Source organism: Chiloscyllium plagiosum, chromosome 45 (genome assembly GCF_004010195.1).
Source record: "Chiloscyllium plagiosum isolate BGI_BamShark_2017 chromosome 45, ASM401019v2, whole genome shotgun sequence".
In the NCBI taxonomy this organism is placed as follows: Eukaryota; Metazoa; Chordata; class Chondrichthyes; order Orectolobiformes; family Hemiscylliidae; genus Chiloscyllium; species Chiloscyllium plagiosum.
In genome coordinates, this window is record NC_057754.1 from 5,444,113 (window position 1) to 5,467,640 (window position 23,528).

Sequence of the window (23,528 nt, forward strand, 5' to 3'; positions counted from 1 at the left end):
CATTACATTGCACTGTTAGAACATACAACATACAGCATTACAACGCAGTACAGGCACTTCGGCCCTCGATGCTGTGCCGACCTGTGAAACCGAGCTGAAGCCTACACTATTCCATTATCATCCATATGTTTATCCAATGACTGCAGTGCGTTCCACACCCCTACAAGTCTCTGAATAAAGAATCTATCTTTGACATCTGTTCTATTATCTATCAGCCCTCAGTTTAAAACTATGTCCCCTCGTGCTAGCCATCACCATCTGAGGGAAAAGGCTCTCATTGATAAACCATAAATAATCCTCTCATCATCTTGTATGTCTCTATTAAGTCACCTCTCAACCTTCTTCTCTAACAAAAACAGCCTCAAGTCCCTCAGCCTTTCCTCATAAGATCCTCCCTCCATACCAGGCAACATCCTGCTAAATCTCCTCTGCACCCTTTCCAAAGCTTCCACATCCTTCCTATAATGCAGCGACCAGAACTTTACGCAGTACTCCAAGTGCGGCCGCACCAGGGTTTTTTGCAGTTGCCACATGACCTCACGGCTCTGAAACTCAATCCCCCTACCAATAAAAGCTGACATAACTGTATGCCTTCTTAACAACCCTACCAATCTGGGTGGCAACTTTCAGAGATCTTTCTGCTAATCCACACTACTAAGAATCTTACTATTAGCCCAGTACTCTGCATTCCTGTTATTCCTTCCAAAGTGAATCACTTCACACTTTTCCACATTAAACTCCAGCCCAGCTCTGCAGCTTATCTATGCTCCTCTGTAACCTACAACATCCTTCCACACTGTCCACAACTCCATCGGCTTTAGTGTCATCCAAAATTTACTAACCCATCCTTTTACACCCTCATCCAGGTCATTTATAAAAATGAAAAACAGCAGTGTCCCCAAAACAGATCCTTGCAGTACACCACTAGTAACTGAACTCCAGGATGAACATTTCCCATCAACCACCATCCTCTGTCTTCTTTGAGCTCGCCAATTTCTGATCCAAATCGCTCTATCACCTTCAAGCCCAAACCTCTGTATTTTCTGCAACACCTTACTGAAATCCATATACACCACATCAACCACTTTACCCTCATCCACCTGTTTGGTCACCTTCTCAAAGAATCTCAAAGGTTTCACCTTCACAAAACCATGTTGACTATCCCTAATCAAATGATTCCTGTCTAGATGATTATAAATCCCATCTCTTATAATCCTTTTCAACACCTTACCCACAACCGGAGTAAGGCTCCCTGGTCTATAATTACCAGGGCTGTCTCTACTCCCCTTCTTGAACAAGGAGACAACATTTGCTACCCTCCAGTCTTCTGGCACTATTCCTGTAGACAATGACGACATAAAGATCAAAGCCAAGTGCTCTGCAATCTACTCCCTAGCTTCCCAGAGAATCCTAGGATAAATCCCATCTGGCCCAGGGGACTTATCTATTTTCACACTTTCCAGAACTACTAACTCCTCCTCGTTATGAACCTCAATCCTGACTCGTCCAGTAGCCTGTTTCTCAGTATTCTCCTTTGCAACATTGTCTTTTCTCTCTGTGAATACTGACAAAAAATATTCATTTAGCTCCTCTCCTATGTCTTCGAACTCCACGCACAACTTTCCATTACTGTCCTTGACAGGCCCTAATCTTACTCTAGTCATTCTTTTATTCCTGACATAGCTATAGAAGGCTTTAGGGTTTTTCTTGATCCTACCTTGCAAAAACTTCTCATGTCCTCTCCTGGCTCTTCTTAGCTCCCTCTTTAGGTCCAGCATGGCTAACTTGTAACACTCAAGCGCCCTGAGCCTTCACGCCTCATCTTTACATGAACCTCCTTCTTCCTCTTGACAAAATATTCAACTTCTTTAGTAAACACTGGTTCCCTCGCTCAACTACTTCCTCCCTGCCTGACAGGTACATACTTATCAAGGACACGCAGTAACTATCCCTGGATGCTCCACATTTCAGTTGTGCCCATTCCCTGCCGTTTCCTTTCCCATCCTATGCATCCTAAATCTTGCCTAATTTCATCCTAATTGCCTACCCCCCAGCTATAATCCTTGCCCTGTGGTATATATCTATTCCTCTCCATCGCTAAAGTAAACTTAACCGAATTGTGGTCACTATCACCAAACTGCTCACCTATCTCCAAATCTAATGCCTGTTAAACATGCAAAACTACTCTTTCCTTTCCCCTGAATTTGACCCTGTCTTTGCCATTGACAGGTTCGGGAGGCGGAGTCTCCTGCTGTGGTCCCACTTCCAGATGGCAGTGTCGGGAACCTGCGCTGCGTTCTCCTCCTCCTATCCCTTGCTCTGCTTCTGGAGGTTTCTCTGTGGGATGGCAACATCGGGGCTGATCCTCAACGCTTTCTCCCTGCGTAAGTGAAATGTGCTCCACATCGTGTCGGTGCCACATGGGCTCTCATCAGAGAACTCTCTAACGACGCCTTCAAACACACACCTATTCCCACCACCCATCCAGTAAAAGCAATAACAATATCCCCGAGGTGCTCACAGGCTTGCTGAGTACTAAAGCAGATCAAATCTTATTTTGGACGCCCTTGACTTAATTCAGCATTCTGTCTCTTTCTCTCTGTCCCTCACCAACTGTTCTCTCTGTGCAAAAGAAAGCAGGCAGCACGTCAATCTCAGTATCTTCGCTCATCTAAAGCTTCTATTCAAATAGCCTTCCAACTTGGCACTGCCCTCATGAAGGGCTTAGGCCCGAGACGTCGATTCTCCTGCTCCTCGGATGCTGCCTGACCTGCTGTGCTTCTCCAGCACCACACACTCTCGACTCTGATCTCCAGCCTCCGCAGTCCTCACTTTCTCCTAAAGTTTCCCTTCAGACGAGCTATTAACCGCCGCATGTGATCCTGACAGTGTCAGGCCATCCTTACTTCCTGAAATAGTCAAATCCCATTGTATGACTCGCTTGAGGGCCCTCTTGTGGTGCAGAGACAGTGTCCCTCTCCCTGGACCAAGGGTTCAAGTCCCACCTGTTCCAGAGGTGTGTCATTAGGTTGCTGAGCAGGTTGGTTATAAAAATAGGTTAACAACAAAAATATATAAAGTTGTTTGATTTGAGCGACCAGATTCAATCTCCGATGGAGAAATGATTTTCAGAACATAGTGGTGCTTTACTTCTTGTTGAATCCGGAAGATTCTATCAAGGGGAGTGCACCTCTTGACAACCTTCTGGTGATGTACATCGGCTTCTCATCTTTGTAATTCACTTCCAAAGGATATCAGTGCAAACCAAGTAATATCCTTTGAGGAGGTGTTTTTGAGGGAATGAATCATACTGTCACCTGCACTTTAGAGTGAAAAATATAGTAAAATACTGTAAACTGCTTTCACTGTTGGTCATGAATAACAGACAAGGTCTTTTCCCTGGGGTGGGGGAGTCCAGAACTAAAGATTCAGGGTGAAAGGGGAAAGATATAAAAGGGACCTGAGGGGCAACTTTTTCACACAGAGGGTGGTGCGTGTGTGGAATGAGCTGCCAGAGGAAGTGGTGGAGGCTGGTACAATGACAACATTTAAAAGGCATCTGGATGGGTATGTGAATAGGAAGGGTTTAGAGGGATATGGGTCAAGTGCTGGCAAATGGGACTAGATTAGTTTAGGATATCTGGTCGGCATGAACGGGTTGGACTGAAGGGTCTGTTTCTGTGCTGTACATCTCTATGACACGATGACTATGATTCAGGCATCATTTTGAATAGTTTAGGAATAAATAAAACAAAAAGATACATTTGTTTTGCCGAGAACACAGGAGGTTGAGGAGGCAGCCTGACAGAGGTTTATAAGATTGTGAATGGCATGGATAGAGTGGAAAATAGAGGTTTTTTCCTAGGGTAGAGGAGTTAGTTACCAGGTTCAAGGTGTGGGGGAGGGGATGTTTCAAAGAGATGTGCGAGGCAAATTTTTCACACAAAGGGTGGTGAATGCCTGGAACGTGCTGCCAGAAGAGATGGTGGAAGCAGACACAATAGCAGCATTCAAGAAGCACCTGGGATAGGAAGGGAATAGAGGGATACGGATCCTGTGAGCAAAGACAGTTTTAGTATGGATGGGCAAAATGTGTTGGTGCAGGCTTGGAGGGCCGAAGGACCGGTATTGTTATATAGTCATAGAGCCATACAGTACGGAAACAGACCCTTCAGTTCAACCAGTCCATGTCAAACATAATCCCAAACTACATTAGTCGCACCTGCCTGTTCCTGACGAAGGAGCAGTGCTCTGAAAGCTTGATTTCAAATAAACCCGCTGGACTATAACCTGGTGTCATGTGACTTCTGACAATCTCTGATGTCAAAAATGGAAGAACTTTCAATTTGTGTCCGAGCCTCCCACCTCCTTTATAGGAGCAAATGCTATGAAAATCCATTCAATCCTGACTACTCACTTCTGACACCGTGCGTGTGAAAAATACTCACCATTAACACTTTTACTAAAAAAAGATTAGATTGCAAGTATTGCGAGCTACAATGGATTTCTCCCGAAGTTTCCTTTAAAAGTGAGAAGTGTGGTTATTGGCGAGTCAGAGTGGAGCAGGAAAAAGCACAGCAGGCCAAGCAGCATCAGAGGAGGAAGGGGATTTGACGTTTCAGGCTGGAACCTTTCATCTGTCCTGAAACATCGGCTGCCCTTCTCCTCTCCAATCTGATTCACTGTTTGTCAACTTCAGTAACGGCACAACCAGTGTCTTTAATTCAGTGCCCTGAATCCATTTTTGTCTTCCTTCTAGGGGTTGAATGGATCCCAACAAGATTTCGAACCTCTGTTGAAATGATTAGTAATTACGTTTACACTACTGGTCAAATGACCCTGGCTGCTGTAGCTTACGGAATCCAACACTGGCGCTGGATTCAGTTGACACTCTCTGTACCATTTTCCGTCTTCTTCTTTTATTCCTGGTAAAGTCAAAAATTATTGATCTCTTTTACGACCTGGAGAACAAATGGTCTGTCAGTACATATTAGGGTAAGGTTAGATGGAATGCGGGAAAGGATAACTAGATGAAATGATGTGAGTGACAAGAACAAAGAACTTTTAGAAACCACGTACGGGGATTTTCTTAAAGCGCAAAAAGGTAGAACTTAGAAGTCATGCTTTCTGGTTGGTCTTCCACCAATATTTGGAAAAGGGGACGAGCGTGCTCAGAAATATTGAAAAGGCAAATGAATGACAAACAACATGGTGCAACAACATGAATGGTGTGGTGGCTCAGCGGTTAGCACTCCTGCCTCACATCCGTAGGGATCTGGGTTCAATTCTACTCTTGGGTGACTGTCTGTGTGGAGTTTGCCCGTTGACTGCGTGGGGTGTGCTCTGGTTTTTCTCCCACACTCTTAAAACATAGGAGCAGAAATTTAGGCTATTCAGCCCATCGAGTATGCTCCACCATTCAATTGTGGCTGATAAGATTCTCAACCCCATTATCCCTTGACATTCAAGAACCTATCTATCTCAGTCTTAAACGTATTCAATGACCTGACCATTGCCTTCTGTGGCAATGAATTAAAATTTGTGTAGGTTAGGGTGGATTGGCCATGCTGGGATGTGCAGGCGAGGTGGGTTATGAGGTGTCCTCATTCCTGATGAATGGCTTTTGCCCGAAACGTCAATTTTCCTGCTCCTCGGATGCTGCCTGACCTGCTGTGCTTTTCCAGCACCACACTCTTGACTCTAATCTCCAGCATCTGCAGTCACCACTCTTGCCTAGGTGGGTTAGCCGTGGGGAACGCAGGGATAGGGAAGTGAGACGGGTCTGGGTGGGATGCTATTGGGAAGGTCGGTGTGGACTCAATCGCTGGAATGGCCTGCTTCCTCGCTGCAGGGATTCCATGATCCTAAGGAAAATAATGTGTTTGCATAGAAAACCAAGATATTAATTAGATTAGATTAGATTCCCTACAGTGTGGAAGCAGGCCCTTCAGCCCAACAAGTCCACACCGACCCTCCGAAGAGTAACCTACCCAGACCCATTCCCTATATTTACCCCTGACTAATGCACCTATCACTATGGGCAATTTAGCACGGCCAATTCACCTGACCTGCACATCTTTGGACTCCACAATTAAGTTCAATAAGATCTTTTTGCGGACTCAGCTCCACTAACCCGTCCACTCACCCAAACCCTTGATTCATTTACTGTTCAAAAATCTATCTATCTTCGTCTTAAAAACATTTAATGAGGTTGCCTCACTGGGCAGAGAATTCCATACATTCGCAATCCTTTGGGTGAAGACATTCCTCCTCAACTCAGTCCTAAGTCTTCTCCTTCTTACTTTGAGATGCTATGTCCCCTACCTCTAGTTTCACATGCCAGTGGAAACAACCTCTCTGCTTCTGCTTTCTGTTCCCTTCATGTTTCTATGAGATCTCCCCTCGTTCTTATAAATTCCAATGAGTATGATCCCAGTCTACTCAATCTCTCCTCATACGCCAATCCTCTCAATTCCAGAATCAACCTGGTGAACCTCCTCTGCGCCAGTGCCAGTAGATTCTTTCTCAAGTAAGGAGACCAAAACTGTTCACAGTACTCCAGATATGGCCTCACCAGCACCCTGTAAAGCTGCAGAATGTGCTCCCTGTTTACAAACTCCATCTCTCTGGCAATGAAGGACAGTATTCCATTTACTAGAGGAACAATTTGTTATGAAGGACCACAGGGGAGTAGGGATAATGTGACTCCGTGGAGGTTAGAAAGCTTCTTTCGTTAGACAACTGTGACATCAAAGAACAAAGGTCAGCGAAAGCTACATCCTGGACATGCAGGTCTACAAAAGACAGAGGACAACTTGATCTGTGGAGAGATATGAGGCGAAGAGAAAGGAGGAACAAAAATGTTTTAATGAGAAACTTCTATAGAGGGAAGCATTGACTTGTAAATTTCAGTGGTTTAATGTCAGAGTGACCTAGTGTTTAACGTTCAGTAGCAGAAACACTTCATTTTGAAAATGTTCAAGAAATGGAAATCATAAAAAAGCAGGAGACAGGTAGAAGGGGCTAAATTCTTGAAACCAAATCATAGAAACCCCTACAGTGTCTAGGGATGTGCAGGCAGGGTGAATTAGCCAAGGCTGAAAATGTGTTGCTGGAAAAGCGCAGCAGGTCAGGCAGCATCCAGGGAACAGGAGAATCGACGTTTCGGGCATAAGCCCTTCTTCAGGAATGAGGAAAGTTTGTCCAGCAGGCTAAGATAAAAGGTAGGGAGGAGGGACTTGGGGGAGGGGTGTCGGAAATGTGATAGGTGGAAAGAGGTCAAGGTGAGGGTGATAGGTCAGACTGGTGGAGTGGGGGGGGGAGTTGAAGTGTTGAGCCACAGGGTGGTTGGGTTGTTTGGTCCGGGTGTCCCAGAGGTGTTCTCTGAAACGCTCCGCAAGTAGCCGGCCTGTCTCCCCAATATAGAGGAGGCCACATCGGGTGCAGAGGATGCAATCGATGATGTGTGTGGAGGTGCAGGTGAATCTGTGGCGGATATGGAAGTTTGATTAGCCAAGGGAAATGCAGGGTTATAGGGTAGAATGATGTCTTTGGGTGGAATGCTCTTCAGAGAGTTGGTTTGGACTCAGTGGGGCAAAGGGCCTGTTTCCACCGCTCAGGGATTCTATGAAGTTAAGACCTAGGCAGCAGTGTTTTGGATGACCTCAAGTTTATGTGTGATACAACTTGGGGGTCCTGCCTAGAATGAGTTAAAATAATCAACTATAAAGATATGATGTGGAGGTGCCAGTGTTGGACTGGAGTGGACAAAGTCAGGAATCACATGACACCACGTTATAGTGAATCAGGCTTATTAGATATCACAAGCTTTCGGAGCACTGCCCCTTCACCTGACAAAAGGGCTGCATTCCAACAGTTTATGATTTCAAATAAATCTGTTGGACTAAAACCTGGTGTCATGTGACTTCTAACTAGAAAGACAACAGAAGTAACACTGAGAGATTCAGTGGCAGACTGGTTAAAAGTCTTGCTCATTAGAATTTAACCTCAAAACGTAAGATGAGCTAAAAATACATTCAAGTTGAAATTCATAGTTTTATTTTTAATTGCAGTATGGTTTGTGTCTCTCAGTATAATATAGTTTGTCGTAAAATGCACTCCTGAAAGCCCAGTGGGTGATGGGACAGGTATTGAACTAAGGAGGTCCTGGCTTTAATCGTCATCCTGTGTGAAATTATCCAGTCTCATCTGGGTCATGAGTAATAGTGCAACTATAATTAATCTTCATTTCCTTCAGATGGGAAGGGAAAGGATGTTTATTGCCACACTTGGTCAATTGAGCCCCACCAGAGTCATAGGGTCATAGAGATATACAGCACGGAAATAAGACCTTTTGGTCCAACTCGTCCATGCTGACCAGATACCCTAAATTAATGTAGTCCTATTTGCCAGCATTTGCCAGCATATCCCTCTAAACACTGACAATTCATGTAATTATCCAGATGCCTTTTAAATGTTGTCATTGAACCAGCCTCCACCGCTTCCTCTGGCAGCTCATTCCATACACGCACCACCCTCTGTGTGAAAAGGTTGCCTCTTAGGTCCCTCTCCTTAAATCTCTCCCCTCACACCGTATACCTATGCCCTCTAGTTATGGACTCCCCTAGCCTGGGGGAAAAGACCTTGACTATACACCCTATCCATGCCCCTGCCATAGGAAAGATGTTGTTAAACCTGAAATGGTACAGAAAAGATTTACAAGGATGTTGCTGGGGTTGGAGCATTTGAGCTGTAGGGAGAGGCTGAATAGGCTGGGGCTGTTTTCCTGGAGCGTAGGAGGCTGAAGGGTGACATTATCGAGGTTTATAAAATCACGAGGGGCACGGATAGGATGAATAGTCAGGTCTTTTTCCCTCGGTAGGGGAGTCCAAACCCAGAGGGTATAGGTTTAGGATGAGAGGGGGAAGGTTTAAAAGGGACCTGAGGAGTAATGGTTTCACACAGAGGGTGGTGTGTGGTCATCTGGATGGGTATATGAATTGAAAGAGTTGAGAGGGATATGGGCCAGATGATGGCAAATGGGACTAGATTAATTTAGGATATCTGAAGAAGTAACAAAGAGGATGGATGAGGGCAGAGCAGTGGATGCGATCCAAATGGACTTCAGTAAGATGTTCAACAAGGTTCCCCATAGGAGACTGGTTAGCAAGGTTGGATCTCATGGAATAGAGGGAGAACTAGCCATTTGGATACAGAACTGGCTCAAAGGTAGAAGATAGAGGGTGGTGGTGGAAGGTTGCTTTTCAGACTGGAGGCCTGTGACCAGTGGAGTGCCACAAGGATCGGTGCTGGGCCCTCTATTTTTTGTCATTTCTCTAAATGATTTTGATATGAACATAGCAGGGAGATGTTAGTAAGTTTGCAGATGACACCAAAATTAGAGGTGTAGTGGACAGCGAAGAAGGTTACCTCAGAGTACAATGGGATCTTGATTAGATGAGCCAATGGGCTTAGCAGTGGCAGATGAAGTTTAATTTAGATAAATGCGAGGTGCTGCATTTTGGAAAAGCAAATCAGAGCAGGACTTAAAACCTTAATGGTAAGGTCCGAGGGAGTGTTGCTGAACAAAGAGACCTTGGAGTGTAGGTTCATTGTTCCTTGAAAGTTAAGTCACAGGTCGATAGGATATTGAAGCCTCCTTTATTGGTCAGCATATTGAGTATAGGAGTTGGGAGGTCATGTTGCAGCTGTACAGGGTATTGGTTAAGCCACTTTTGGAATACTACTTGCAATTCTGGTCTCCCTCCTATCGGAAGGATGTTGTGAAACTTGAAAGAGTTCAGAAAAGATTTACAAGGACGTTGCCAGGGTTGGAGGGTTTGAGCTACAGGGAGAGGCTGAATAGGCTGGGACTGTTTTCCCTGGGGCGTCGGAGGCTGAAGTGTGATCTTATAGTGATATATAAAATCATGAGGGGCATGGATAGGGTAAATGGACATCCCTGGGATGGGGATGTCCAGAAATAGAATGCATAGGTTTAGGGTTAGAGGGGAAAGTTATGAAAGGAATCTAAGTAGCAACATTGTCACACAGAGGGTGGTGTGTGTATGGAACGAGTTACCAGAGGAAGTGGTGGAGGCTGGTGCAATTGCAGCATTTAAAAGGCATCTGGACTGGACATGAATAGGAAGGGTTTAGAAGGATATGGGCCAAGTGCTGGCAAATGGGACTAGATTAGGTTAGGATATCTGCTCGGCACGGACGAGTTTAACTGAAGGGTCTGTTTCCGTGCTGTCCATCAAACCAATCTTAAAAAAAGCATCCCACCCAGACTCATTCCATCCCTGTATTTCCCATAGTTAATCCACCTCACCTATATATCGTTGGACTGTGGAAAGAAACCAGTGTACCCAGCAGAAACCCACACAAACATGGGGAGATCATGCAAACTCCATACAGACAGTCACCCGAGGGTGGATTCGAACCTGGGTCCCTGGTGCTGTGAGGGAGCAGTACTAATGGCCGAGCCACCATACCACCCCACATTCAGTTGGTTCCAGAGGACTGAAAGTTAGGGATAAGATCATTGATCAAAGTTTGATCCTTTGGAGCTGAGCAATTTTGTCAGGTCTGTATTTAGATGAAATTAACTCGGAATTGATCTGAAGTACAGTACAGTTGTTCAGCTGTGGAACTCTACAGGATATAAATGTCGCTAAAGCTCTCTTTGCAATTAAATTGGAGGAAGAAAGTTCAACTCTAAATGGAATAGTTACCTATTTAACTTCTGGTGCAATCAAAGATTCATAAACCCATACGAAACATGAAGAGGAGTAGGCCACTCAGCCCTTGAGTCTGCTCCGCCATTCAACAGGATCCGACATTCCTCACATCCACTTCCCTGTCCTTTTCCCCATAACCCTCGATTCCCCGACCGATCAAGAATCCATCTATCAGCCTTGAACATACACAAGGCCCACAATTCTCTGTGGCAAGGAGTCCCAACTCTCTGAGAGAGGAAACCCCTCCTTATCTCAGCCTTAAATTGTTGCCCCTCAATTCCGAGACTTTGCCCTCTGGTCCTGGACCTTCCCATCAGGGGGAACATCCTCTCAGCATTGACCCTGTCAAGCCCCTTAAGAATCCTATACATTCCAATGAGACCGCCTCTCACTCTACTGAATGAATTAGCAATGAACCAGCTCAGACCTGTCCACTTGTGCCAGAACCTTCATGATTGAAGGCATCAACTGAGGATAGAATAAAGTCTTCCTGGGATTCTCTCGTAACTGGCATTCCAATCAATGCTCAGAAATGAAGATCATTACTCTGTCATTTGTACACACCACTGCTGAAGTAAACTTCCTAACTCCAGGAAGGTTTGGCGAAGGAGGGATAATGGAAATAAAGGAGAAGTGTTGTTGAGTGATGAGAATGGCTCCTGCCTTGTTATTGCAATGATGTTTAGCTATCAATTAAAGTAGCTCCAGTGCTATGGTGTCCACTTATATCACCTAGAATTACTTGAGAGAATGTTTTACCGTGGAGGTAATAATCCCTGGGTATGTGTGTGTGGTCCTTGTCACAAGGTGGTTGCCAGAATCTGCTCGTTGGCTCATTCTGAACGACAAGGCTGACGTCGCTCTAGAACAGCTCAGGAGGGTAGCCAAGACAAACGGCAAGGAGGTTAAAGGGAAAGAACTCACTCTCGAAGTAAGTGATGACGTCACACACGATGTTTTACGCGGAGTACAAGAACTCACTACTCTTTGCAATTCTGACACATGTAGAGGTACAGAGGGTGGCAGGGTGCAGAGAAGCAGCCAATGTGGCTGACAATTAAGACTTAACACACAGACCCCCGAGCTCAGGAAGCTGGGGATTGTCAGAGACTGGAGAGTAATAAGGATGAGAGAAAGAGGGAAGGCAAAACAGAGAAAAACATAACTATCACCGACCCTATTACAAGAAGAGATCCAAACAGGAGACAAGTGGAAAAGTTATCCAAAGTGCTTCCATAATCATACAATCCCTACAATGTGGAATTAGGCCATTTGGCCCATTGAGTCGACACTGACCCTCCAAAGGACATCCCACAAGAGCAGCCCCATCCCCCTACCCTATCCCTGCATTTCCCATGGCCAATCCACCCTAACCTGCACATCCCTGGACACTATAGGGCAATTTAGCACGGCCAATCCACCCTAACCTGCACATCACTGGGCACTATGGGACAATTTAGCACGGCCAACCCACCCTAACCTGCACATCACTGGATACTATGGGACAATTTAGCACGGCCAATCCACCCTAACCTGCACATCTCTGGGCACTATGGGACAATTTAGCACGGCCAATCCACCCTAACCTGCACATCCCTGGGCACTATGGGACAATTTAGCACGGCCAATCCACCCTAACCTGCACATCACTGGACACTATGGGACAATTTAGCACGGCCAATCCACCCTAACCTGCACATCACTGGACACTATGGGACAATTTAGCACGGCCAATCCACCCTAACCTGCACATCCCTGGGCACTATGGGACAATTTAGCACGGCCAATCCACCCTAACCTGCACATCTCTGGGCACTATGAGACAATTTAGCACGGCCAATCTACCCTAACCTGCACATCCCTGGGAACTATGGGACAGTTTAGCACGGCCAATCCACCCTGACCTGCACATCTCTGGACACTATAGGACAATTTAGCAAGGCCAATCCACCCTGACCTTACATCTCTGGACACTGGGACAATTTAGTATGGCCAATCCACCCGAACCTGCACATCCCTGGGCACTATGGGACAATTAGCATAGCCAATCCACCCTAACCTACACATCCCTGGCCAGGATGGAGCAATTCAGCATGGCCAATCCATCTTAACCTACACATCCCTGGACACTATAGATTAGATTACTTTACTTTTTTAGATTACTTTACAGTGTGGAAACAGGCCGTTCGGCCCAACAAGTCCACACCGACCCGCCGAAGCGTAACCCACCCATACCCCTACATTTACCCCTTACCTAACACTACGGGCAATTTAGCATGGCCAATTCACCTGACCTGCACATCTTTGTACTGTGGGAGGAAACCGGAGCACCCGGAGGAAACCCACGCAGACACGGGGAGAACGTGCAAACTCCACACAGTCAGTCGCCTGAGGCGGGAATTGAACCCGGGTCTCAGGCGCTGTGAGGCAGCAGTGCTAACCACTGTGCCACCGTGCCGCCCTCTTATGGGACAATTTAGCACGGCCATTCCACCCTAACCTGCACACGGGGCAGCATGGTGGGTCAGTGGTTAGCACTGCTGCCTCACAGCACCAGGGTCCCAGGATTGATTCCAGCCTCGGGTGACTGTCTGCACATTCTGCCCGTGTCTGTGTGGGTTTCCTCCGGGTGCTCCGGTTTCCTCCCACACTCCAAAGATGTGCAGGTCAGGTTAATTGGCTGTCCTAAACTGCCCATAGTGCTACGTGCATTAGTCAGAGGGAAAATTAGTCTAGGTGGGTTACTCTTCGGAGGGTCGGTGTGAACTAGTTGGGCTGAAGAGCCTGTTTCCACACTGTAGGGAATCTAATCTAATCTAATCCCTGTACTCTATGGGACAATTTAGCATGGCCAATCCACCCTCATCTGCACATCTTTGGACTCTGGGAGGAAACCAGACCACGCCCACCCACAGCCAGACAGACACGGGGAGAATGTGCAGTCACCTGAGGCTGGAATCGAACCTGGGTTCCTGGCGCCGAGAGGCATTGCAGGATTTTCCCAGAAATTCCAGCCATAAGACTGATACCTGTAGCACTGACAGTCTGCTCAGTCATGACCAAAGATCAGGACAGCTTCCAGGAAATCATGTCTAAAGAAATAGTGACCATCGAATGTTCTCAATAGCTGGACAGATAAATTCAGTCTTTCCCAAGACATGGGGTAAATGATTTTTTATCTCAAAGAAAATTATTATTTCAGTGTAATTTGATTTGATTTGCTTTGCTTTATTTATTGCCACGTGTATTTTGTTACAAAACACAGTGAAAAGTGTTGCATAGTGTTGCCGCTCTCCAGTGCCATCTTAAACCACAGAAAAGTAAACTGAAACATAGAATATAAAGGGGAAAAAACTAAAAGAATAGTGTCCAATTTTACAGTCCTTCTTGTTAAGGGCTCGGTCATGGGCCGTGGGCCTGCTGGCCAGGCACAAGTCCCCTTCGCCACGCCACCACTGGAACGAAGGCCGTCACTCTTCAGCACCATCTTGCGTTCACCGACCCACTCATCACTGTTAGTCTTCACTGGATCTCACCAATGTAGATGCCACCAGATACCACACCGGCCCAAATTCAGCCAGCGCCATGTGTCTGCTTTGGGCCCACCTCACTGATATAGCAGCTGCCAATGCCATCATACTGGGCCCAAACCCACCTCCGACACCCGCCACCACGAGCCTGTGCCACTGGGCCTACTCGATTCCCTGCTGCTGGGCCCACTCAAGTCCTACCAGAGTCTACGCTGCTGCTCCTCCGTGATTCTGTGCAGCTGGGCCTACCAGAGTCCATGCTGCTGGGCCTACTCGAGTCCACAGTTGAGCCTACTCAAGTCTGCATGGCTGGGCCTACTCGAGTCTGCATGGCTGGGCCTACCAGAATCCATGTTGCTGGGCTTACTTCAGTCCACACTGCTGGGCCTACCGGAGTCCATGCTGCTGGGCTTACTCGAGTTCATACAGCTAGGCCTACTCAAGTCTGCACTGCTGGACCTACTCAAGTCTGCACTGCTGGGCCTAGTTGAGACCACACAGCTGGGCCTACTGGAGCCCCTGCTGCTGGGCCTACTCAGGTCCACGCCGCTGGGCCTATTCAAATCCACACTGCTGGATCTACCGGAGTCCATGTTTTGGGTCTACTTAAGTCTGTGCTGCTGGGCCTGCTCAAGTTCGTTATGCTGGGCCTACTCGCGTCCACACTGCTCGGTCTACTCAGGTCCACACTGCCGAATGTGTTAATAAAGGGGCTCGTGAAAATAAATTGGGAGGAGCCACTCGGTTAACATTTACTTAGAGAGTAAGCTTATTATGAATCTTGTGACAGTGGGTGCAGATGGCTGCCAACATCAGGAATATATAGATTATTGAGAATTATTTGACTGATAGCAAAGCATAGTTCCCCCCCCCTATTGTCCCAGATATTCTTTTAAACTTATTGCCTGTGTTTCTGGGTATGTTTGATGCCACATTTTGTTCTCAGAATTAACAGGGATTAACATTCTTCGGTCTTCCACACAAGCAAACCTTGGTAAGTGGCTCCTTCGTTTTTATTTTAGCGAAGTAAAATTTTAATTGAAATGGGACAGCTGCAGGCTAAAAAGGAAATAAAATTATTTGTTGTGCGTGGTTCGGTCATGGATCTAACACAGGGGTGAATGCTCGAGTGGAAGTTGCCATGCTTAGCGGTAATATCGTGGTGACACATGCATTGTGTGTGTTCTGTAGATTCTCAAGTCGAGTATGAAAGATGAGCAGCTAACTACCAAGAACAAGCACGGTGTACTGGACCTCTTCCGGACTCCTGTTATACGCAAGATAGCCTGTTGTACCATGCTTGCTTGGTAAATTATCAAAAAGATAGATTCTTTTACGTAGAATAGCAAATTTGAATAATGGATTCTCCATTTTTTTCTTTATTCATTTTGTGGGATGCGGGCATCGCCGGCTGGGCCCAGCATTTTTTTCCCCAGTCCCAGGCTGCTCCCTTGAAAAGGTGGTGGTGAGGTGCCTTCTTGAACGACTGCAGCCTGTGTGTTGTGGGTTGACCCCCCAGTGCCCTGAGGGAGGATTTCGACCCAAGGAACGGCCAATATATTTCCAAGTCAGGATGGTGAGGGCTTGGAGGGGAACCTGCAGGGGGGGGGTGCTGTTGCCATGTATCTGCTGCCCTGGACCTTCCAGATGGAAGTGATCGTGGGTTTGGAAATGGTAGTGATCGTAGTCTGAGGAGCCACGGGGAGTTGCTGCAGTGCGTCTTGTAGATGGTGCACACTGCCTGCTACTGAGCATCGGAGGGTGGAGGGAGCGGGTGTTTGGGGATGTGGTGTCAATCAAATGGGGGCCTACTTTGTCCTGAATGGTGTTGAGCTTCTTGAGTGTTGTTAGAGCTGCCCCCATCTAGGGCAAGTAGAGGGTATTCTGTCAGATTCCTGACTTGTACCTTTAGGATCTGATAGGGGGCAAACGATACCAGGGAGAATAATGGAGTGGAAACTAAAGGAAGAGAAACAGTCATGTAAACACTACGCATGCTCCAAATCAATTGACTGCAATTGCAGTTCTCTTGCCCATGTACTAGAATATGTCAAACGGTGCCAATGGGTGATCCAGTTCTAAGACAAGCATGGAAGAAGGATTTGCAAGGCCTTAGTTATCAGAACTCAGAGTTGGAGCCATGGGCTTCAGAGAAGACGTTCCCATCTCCTGAACTCTTGCCCTTCCCAGTCAAAGGGATTAGAAGGTTGTAGAAGAAGCATTCTTCGTTCCTGGCATCTTCTGAACTGAAAGGAATGCAGGCAGAATATTCCATGGGGGTGTGGCTGCAACTGGGCACCTACTGCTCAGACTCAAAAGAATTGAGCGTAGGTTGTGAATCACCCTCCAACCTCATTTCCATAGTTGGGTCCATCCAACCCCACTTTGAAATTATTAGAACATAAGAACTGGGAGCAGGTGGAAGCCTTTCAGCCCCTGGAACCTGCTGCCCCGCTGATCTCATCACGGTCTTGGCTCAGTGGCTCAGTGGTTAGCACTGAGTTCGATTCCACTCTCGGGTGACTGTCTGTGTGGAGTTTGCACATTCTCCCTGTGACTGTGTGGATTTCCTCCGGGTGCTCCTGTTTCCTCCCACAATCCAAAGATGTGCAGGCTAAGTGAATTGGCCATGCTAAATTGTCCCGTAGTGTTCAGGGATGTTTAGGTTAATTGCATTGGTCAGGCGTAAACGTAGAGTAATAGGGCAGGGGTCTGGGTGGGTTACTCTTCGGAGGGTCGGTGTGAACCTGTTGGGCCGAAGGGGCTATTTCCACACTGGAGGGATTCTATGAACTCCATTCTCCTGCCCTGCTCCTTTTAATCCCATTACTGATTAAAAACATGTCCACCTCCACGTGGAATTTGTTCATGTGAACCCCACAACATGCACACTCCAGGGGGGAAGAGGGGAGTGATTTCCACAGATTCACCGCCGCCACCTCACCCCCAACTTTGAGAGAAGTCATTCCTCTTCATGTCTGTTTTAAATCTTATCCTGAAGTGATGACTGCTCGTTCTGCATGAAGAAACATCCTCTCTACATCCACTTTGGAACATAGTATACACTCGAGTCAAAGTTGATCTCATGTCAAAGTCGAACCCCTATTTTTTAGATTAGATTAGATTACTCACAGTGTGGAAACAGGCCCTTCGGCCCAACAAGTCCACACCGACGCACAACCCACCCAGACCCATTCCCCTACGTTTACCCCTTCACCTAACAATTTAGCATGGCCAATTCACCTGACCTGCACATTTTTGGATTGTGGGAGGAAACCCACGCAGACACGGGAAGAATGTGCAAACTCCACACAGACAGTCGTCTGAGGCGGGAATTGAACCCGGGTCTCTGGCGCTGCAAGGCAGCAGTGCTAACCACCATGCCACCCAAAATATCTGGAATGTTCCACATATCTTGTGCAAAAGGCAACCCCAGTTCTTCACTGATAACAGACCAACATTTGTGAGTCAATGTATTATCCTGTAGTTAAGTGTTACGAAGAGGAAATGATTTTTCTTTTGTGCTATGACGTGTTTTGTTGTACAATTTACACCAATTCGACTCAAAGGTTTAAGACGCATCAGGTCAGAGTCAGGTGATAACCTCCCTTTGTGTGCAGCTTAGCTTACTGTAATTCGTTGTGATTTTTTTTCTTTATTCATTTAGAGATCAATTGGACTTCTGCCAACAATATGTTATTTTGAGCTGTAGCATGAATTTCAGCCCCTCAAAAGTAGTAGCCATGTAATAGTCAACCTCATAAATTTAGCTTTAAAAATAGTGTAAACAATTCAACTTTTACACGACTATACATGGTATGTAAGGATTCTTTCTCTTCAAAAGAGAGACATTTTGAGGCCCGTTGCTCTGAAGCTGAAATAATAATCGGAACTGAGAAGGTGCAGAAAAAAATTGGATCTCAATATTACCTGAAATAATCTCGATGAAATGACACTCTCTTTTCACGGTCGTAGGTTTGCAACGGGTTTTGCCTATTACGGGTTAGCGATAGACCTGCAAGGATTCGGAGTTGATATTTACCTCATCCAGTTCATTTTTGGAGCCGTCGACGTTCCAGCGAAGTTTATTGGTTTCATTTCCATGAGTCTGATCGGAAGACGGTTCACACACAGCACATCCCTTATCCTCGCGGGGTGCGTGATTGTGGCGAACATCTTCGTCCCCAAAGGTGAGGGCTTATAATTACATCTGCTGTTCTCCCCCCTGCCTGGGTAAGAAAGAAATAAACTTCCATCCAGTCAAATGAACGTAAGAAATAGGAGTGGGAGTAGGCCATTTGGCCCATCGAGTCTGCTCCACCATTCAATAAAATTATGGCCGACCTGTTTGTGGACTCAGCCCCACTTGCCCGGCCGCTCACCATAACCCTTAATTCTTAACTGTTCAGAAATCTATCCAGCTTCACCTTAATAACATTCAGCGAGGTAGCCTCACTGGGCATAGGGATTGGCGAAGATAGAAGCAGGGAAGTTATTTCAACTGGAACTATAACGAGGGGGCGCAGCCTCAAAATAAGGGGGAGCAGGTTTAGGACCGAGCTGAGGATGAACATCTTCATCCAGAGGGTTGGGAATCTGTGGAATTCTCTGCCCAACCCTCTGGATGAAGATGTTCATCCTCAGCTCAGTCCTAAACCTGCTCCCCCTTATTTTGAGGCTGCGCCCCCTCGTTATAGTTTCAGTGGAAACAACTTCCCTGCTTCTATCTTCCCGATTCCCTTCATAATTTTATATGTTTCTGTAAGATCACCCCCCCCCCCCCCCATGTTTCTAAATTCCAGTGAGTTTTGTCCCAGCCTACTCCATCTCTCCTCATAAGCCAACCCTCTCGACTCCAGATTCAATCCAGTGAACCTCCTCTGCACCCCCTCCAGTGCCAGTGTGTCCATGAAAAATCCATTCAGGTCTTCTGTTCCTCATCACTGTCTGTGAGCCCCCTTCCCAAACAAAAGGTCTGTAAATGTTAGGAAGACAGCAAAGATCTTGCACTTAAGCAATCCCTCTCATGTTCTATAAAAACACGTTTAAGGAGAAAAAAAACAGTACTTCAAGTGAGGCTTGAAAATGTAACCTTGAGAACACAAGGTCATACACCTTATCGAAGCTGCTAGACTGACTTAAACTGTTCACTCAAAAGAATATATTTATTTATGAGGGCATTCGAAGGTTTGAGATCCCTCAGATTGGAGATAGAGTCATACAACACGGAAACAGACCCTCCATTCATGCTGACTAGACATCCCGATCTGACCTAATCCCATCTGCCGGTGTTATGGACCAGACCAGACCCCCTCAAAATATTTCAAGAAGGTGGCATAGATCCTGACTTTGTCTTATTTTTAAAGGCAGATGTAAAGAGTCATGTTCCAGATGCAATGTGACTGGTCAAACTCCTTGACGTTAAGCGACACACAATTCACTTAAACACTGTAGTCAAAGTACAATCAAACTAAGAGGAATTTAGAATAACAACTCCACTGGAAACTTAACAGAATATTAAATACAGTAACTATTACTAATTAACTGATTGAATATAGTAACATCCCATAAACACTACTTGGCAAAAAAAAAACAAATTCAGACATAGTTTCTGAAGAAGGGTCAAATGACCCAAAATATTAACTCTGATTTCTCTCCACAGATCCCACCAGACCTGCTGAGCTTTTCCAGCAATTTCTGATTTTTTTGTCACAGATTCTCATATGCAGTTCTCCGATCCAGGAGGGAAAATACATTGAGAGAAAAGTCCGAGAGTCATAGAGATGTACAGCATGAAAACAGACCCTTCGGTCCAACTCATTCATGCTGACCAGATACCCCAAACCAATCGAGTCCCACCTGCCAGCACCTGGCCCATATCCCTCCAAACCCTTCCTACTAGCCACGGTAGCACAGCGGTTAGCACTGCTGCCTCACACTGGTCAGCAAGGTTAGATCATACAGAATACAGGGAGAGCTAGCCAGTTAGATACAAAATTGGCTTGAAGATAGGAGACAGAAGGTGATGGTGGTGGTGGAGAGTTGTTTTTTAGACTGGAGGCCTGTGACCAGTGTTGTGCTGCAAGGATCAGTGCTGGGTCCACTATTTTTCTTCATTTATATAAATGATTTCGATGAGGATATAGGAGGTAATGGTTAGTAAGTTTGCAGATGACACCAACATTGGAGGTGTAGTGGACAATGAAGAAGGTTACCTCAGAGTACAATGGCACCTTGGTCAGATGGGCCAATGGGTCAAGGGGTGGCAGATGGAGGTTACTTTAGATAAATGTGAGGTGCTGCATTTTTGGTTAAGAAAAACGGAGCGGGACTCATACACTTAATGGTTGGTCCTGGGGAGTGTTGCTGAACAGAGAGACCTAAGGGTACAGGTGCATAGTGGAGTCGCAGGTAGACAGTGTAGTGAAGAAGGTGTTGGGTACACTTGCTTTTATTGGCCAGCATTGAGAGGTCATGTTGCAGTGACCAGAACTATGCACAGTACCCTGAAAGTGCCTGCTGCATTCATGTTTACAGATAACTAGTCACACAATCAGTGGCGAATCCTTGTCAGTCAGGAGCCATCTCATTATTCGTGGGCGGCACGGTGGCACAATGGTTAGCACTGCTGCCTCACAGCGCCAGAGACCTGGGTTCAATTCCCGACTCAGGCGACTGACTGTGTGGAGTTTGCACGTTCTCCCCGTGTCTGCGTGGGTTTCCTCCGGGTGCTCCGGTTTCCTCCCACAGTCCAAAGATGTGCAGGTCAGGTGAATTGGCCATGCTAAATTGCCCGTAGTGTTAGGTAAAGTGGTAAATGTAGGGGAATGGGTGGGTTGCGCTTCGGCGGGTCGGTGTGGACTTGTTGGGCCGAAGGGCCTGTTTCCACACTGTAAGTAATCTAATCTAATCTAATCTATTTTCTCTGGCTGAAATCATAGAATCCCTACAGTGTGGAAACAGGCCATTAGGCCCAACAAGTCCATACCGACCCTCCAAAGAGTATCCCATCCAGACCAATTCCATTCCCTAATAATCTACATTTCCCATGACTAATGCACCTAACCTACATGTTCCTGAACACTACGGGACAATTTAGCATGGCCAATCCACCCTAACTTGCACGTCTTTGGACACGGGGGAGAATGTGCAATCTCCTCACAGACAGTCACCCAAGGCTGGAATTGAACCTGGGTCCCTGGCACTGTAAGGCAGCAGTGCTAACCACTGAGCCACCATGCAACTTTCATGAATGCTTTCAGGAGAGCAGGCATTGACTTGCCAGTGATCAGACATACAGGAAATAAGAAAATTAGAAGCAGGAGTAGGCTATTCGGCCTCTCAAACTCGCTTTGTCATTCAATAATATCAAGACCGGGTCTGTCTGTGTTTTCAATTATATATTCGCATTTACCATCAATAACCTTTGATTCCCTTAAATAAACAAAATACCTCACACATCCGTTCAGGATCACATACATTTCGAACTGTCACGCTCTAAGCTCCAGTGGAAATGAGCCCAGTCTGTCCATCCCCTTGAGATAGCCAGGTTTGGTGGCATCAAGGTGGCTCAGTGGTTGGCGCTGCTGCCTCACAGCGCCAGGGACCTGGGTTCAATTCCAGCCTCGGGTGACTGTCTGTGTGGAGTTTGCATGTTCTCCCTGTGTCTGCAGGGATTTCCTCCCACGGTCCAAAGATGCGGGATGGATTGGCCATGGTGCAGAGCTGTGTGCAGGCTAGGTCGATTGGCCAAGGTAAAATGTGGGGTTATGGGGATAGGTTGGGTCTGGATGGGATGCTCTATGGGGAATCGGTGTGGGCTGAATGGCCTCTTTCCACTCTAAAGGGATTCTACAACCCATTAATTTCAGATATCAATCTAATCAAACACGAACTGCATGTTCAGAGAGTTATCTTGAATATGGATAGCATTTTGGAATCTTGTATAGCCAAGAAAATATATGTTATGAAGTCTAGTTTTATCCTTTAAATGTTCGACTCTGTTACATATCCTATATGAATCATAGAATCCCTAAAGTGTGGAAACAGGCCATTCGGCCCTACAATTCCACCCTCCGGAGAGTAACCCACCCAGACCCATTTCCAAATTACTCTACATTTACCCCTAACTAATGCACGTAACCTACATATCCCTGAACACTATGGGCAATTTTAGCATGGCCAATTCATCCTAACCTGCACTTCTTTGGACTGTGGAAGGAAACTGGAGCACCCAGGGGAAACCTGCACAGACACGGGGAGAATGCGCAAACTCCACGCAGACAGTCGCCTGAGGGTGGGATCAAACCTGGGTCCCTGGCGCTGGGAGGCAGCTAGGCTAACCACTGAGCCACCATGTCACCCAACAGTTTGCAAGTCCCAGCTTTCTAAGTTATGATTTGCAATACTATGGCCCGGCACATTGAGTTGGATCCACAATTATGTTAAATCTAATTACCTGGTCATTAAGACCCAGTCCTGTCCCTTGTGATTTACTTAATATCCTGGGCATTTGTCTTGTACTAGACAGAATGACCCAACCCTGTGATTTGTATGACTGTGTTCAGTCCTGTATAATACTTTCCTGTAATGATCCAGCCTTGAGGACTATACTGTGCTAAAATCCCAGCGCCAAATTAAACTAGAACGGGAAATTTTCAGCAGGGATTTCACTAAAATTAAGCAAATAAAAACCTTCTTCAGCTCTGCATGATCACTGTGCCTGCTCCATACCCTGAAGGCATTTAACATACTTGCCTTTATTGCTCAGATCTTTGAGTACAGGGGTTGGCCCATCCCACCTGCCAACAGCATCCAATCCAGACCTACGTTTCCCAAGGCCAATCCACCTGACCTACATCTCTATTATACTGTGGGAGGTAACCTCACAGACACAGGGAGAATGTGTAAACTCCATACACAGTCATCTAAGGGTGGGATTGAACCCAGGTCCCTGGCATGGTGAAACAGCTGTGCTAACCACTGAGCCACCATGCCAGCCCAGGTAGAGTGGGCCTTTTTCGCTGAAGTGTAGGAGGTTGAGGGGTGACCTTACAGAGGTTTATAAAATAATGAGGGGTATAGATGAGGTGAATGGCAGCTGTCTTTTCCCTAGGGTGAGGGATTTCAAGACTAGGGGGCATATCTTTAAGGTGAGAGGGGAAAGATGAGTGCAAAATTGTGTGTGTAGTATGAACTTCCAGAGGAAGTGGTGGATGTGGAGACAGTTACAACATTTAAAAGACATTTGGATAAG

At 46.3% G+C, this 23,528-nt stretch overlaps 1 protein-coding gene and 1 long non-coding RNA gene across 4 annotated transcripts in view; one reads left to right on the forward strand and one right to left on the reverse strand.

Annotated features, from left to right (window-relative positions):
- The window catches only part of LOC122543860, a 46,171-nt gene that overhangs the window by 20,868 nt on the left and 1,775 nt on the right, over positions 1–23,528 (reverse strand). The gene's annotated exons all lie outside the window — the stretch shown is intronic.
- LOC122543859 (solute carrier family 22 member 6-A-like) overlaps positions 1–23,528 on the forward strand; it is a 44,696-nt gene that overhangs the window by 14,217 nt on the left and 6,951 nt on the right. The window contains exons 3-7 of one of the 2 annotated variants that reach the window (XM_043682715.1): positions 2,230–2,384; positions 4,760–4,928; positions 11,550–11,673; positions 15,464–15,579; positions 18,248–18,462. In XM_043682715.1, the coding sequence (XP_043538650.1) occupies positions 2,230–2,384; positions 4,760–4,928; positions 11,550–11,673; positions 15,464–15,579; positions 18,248–18,462 (779 nt within the window). The remainder of the gene's footprint in view (positions 1–2,229; positions 2,385–4,759; positions 4,929–11,549; positions 11,674–15,463; positions 15,580–18,247; positions 18,463–23,528) is intronic. The other variant, XM_043682716.1, reaches the window with a different exon arrangement.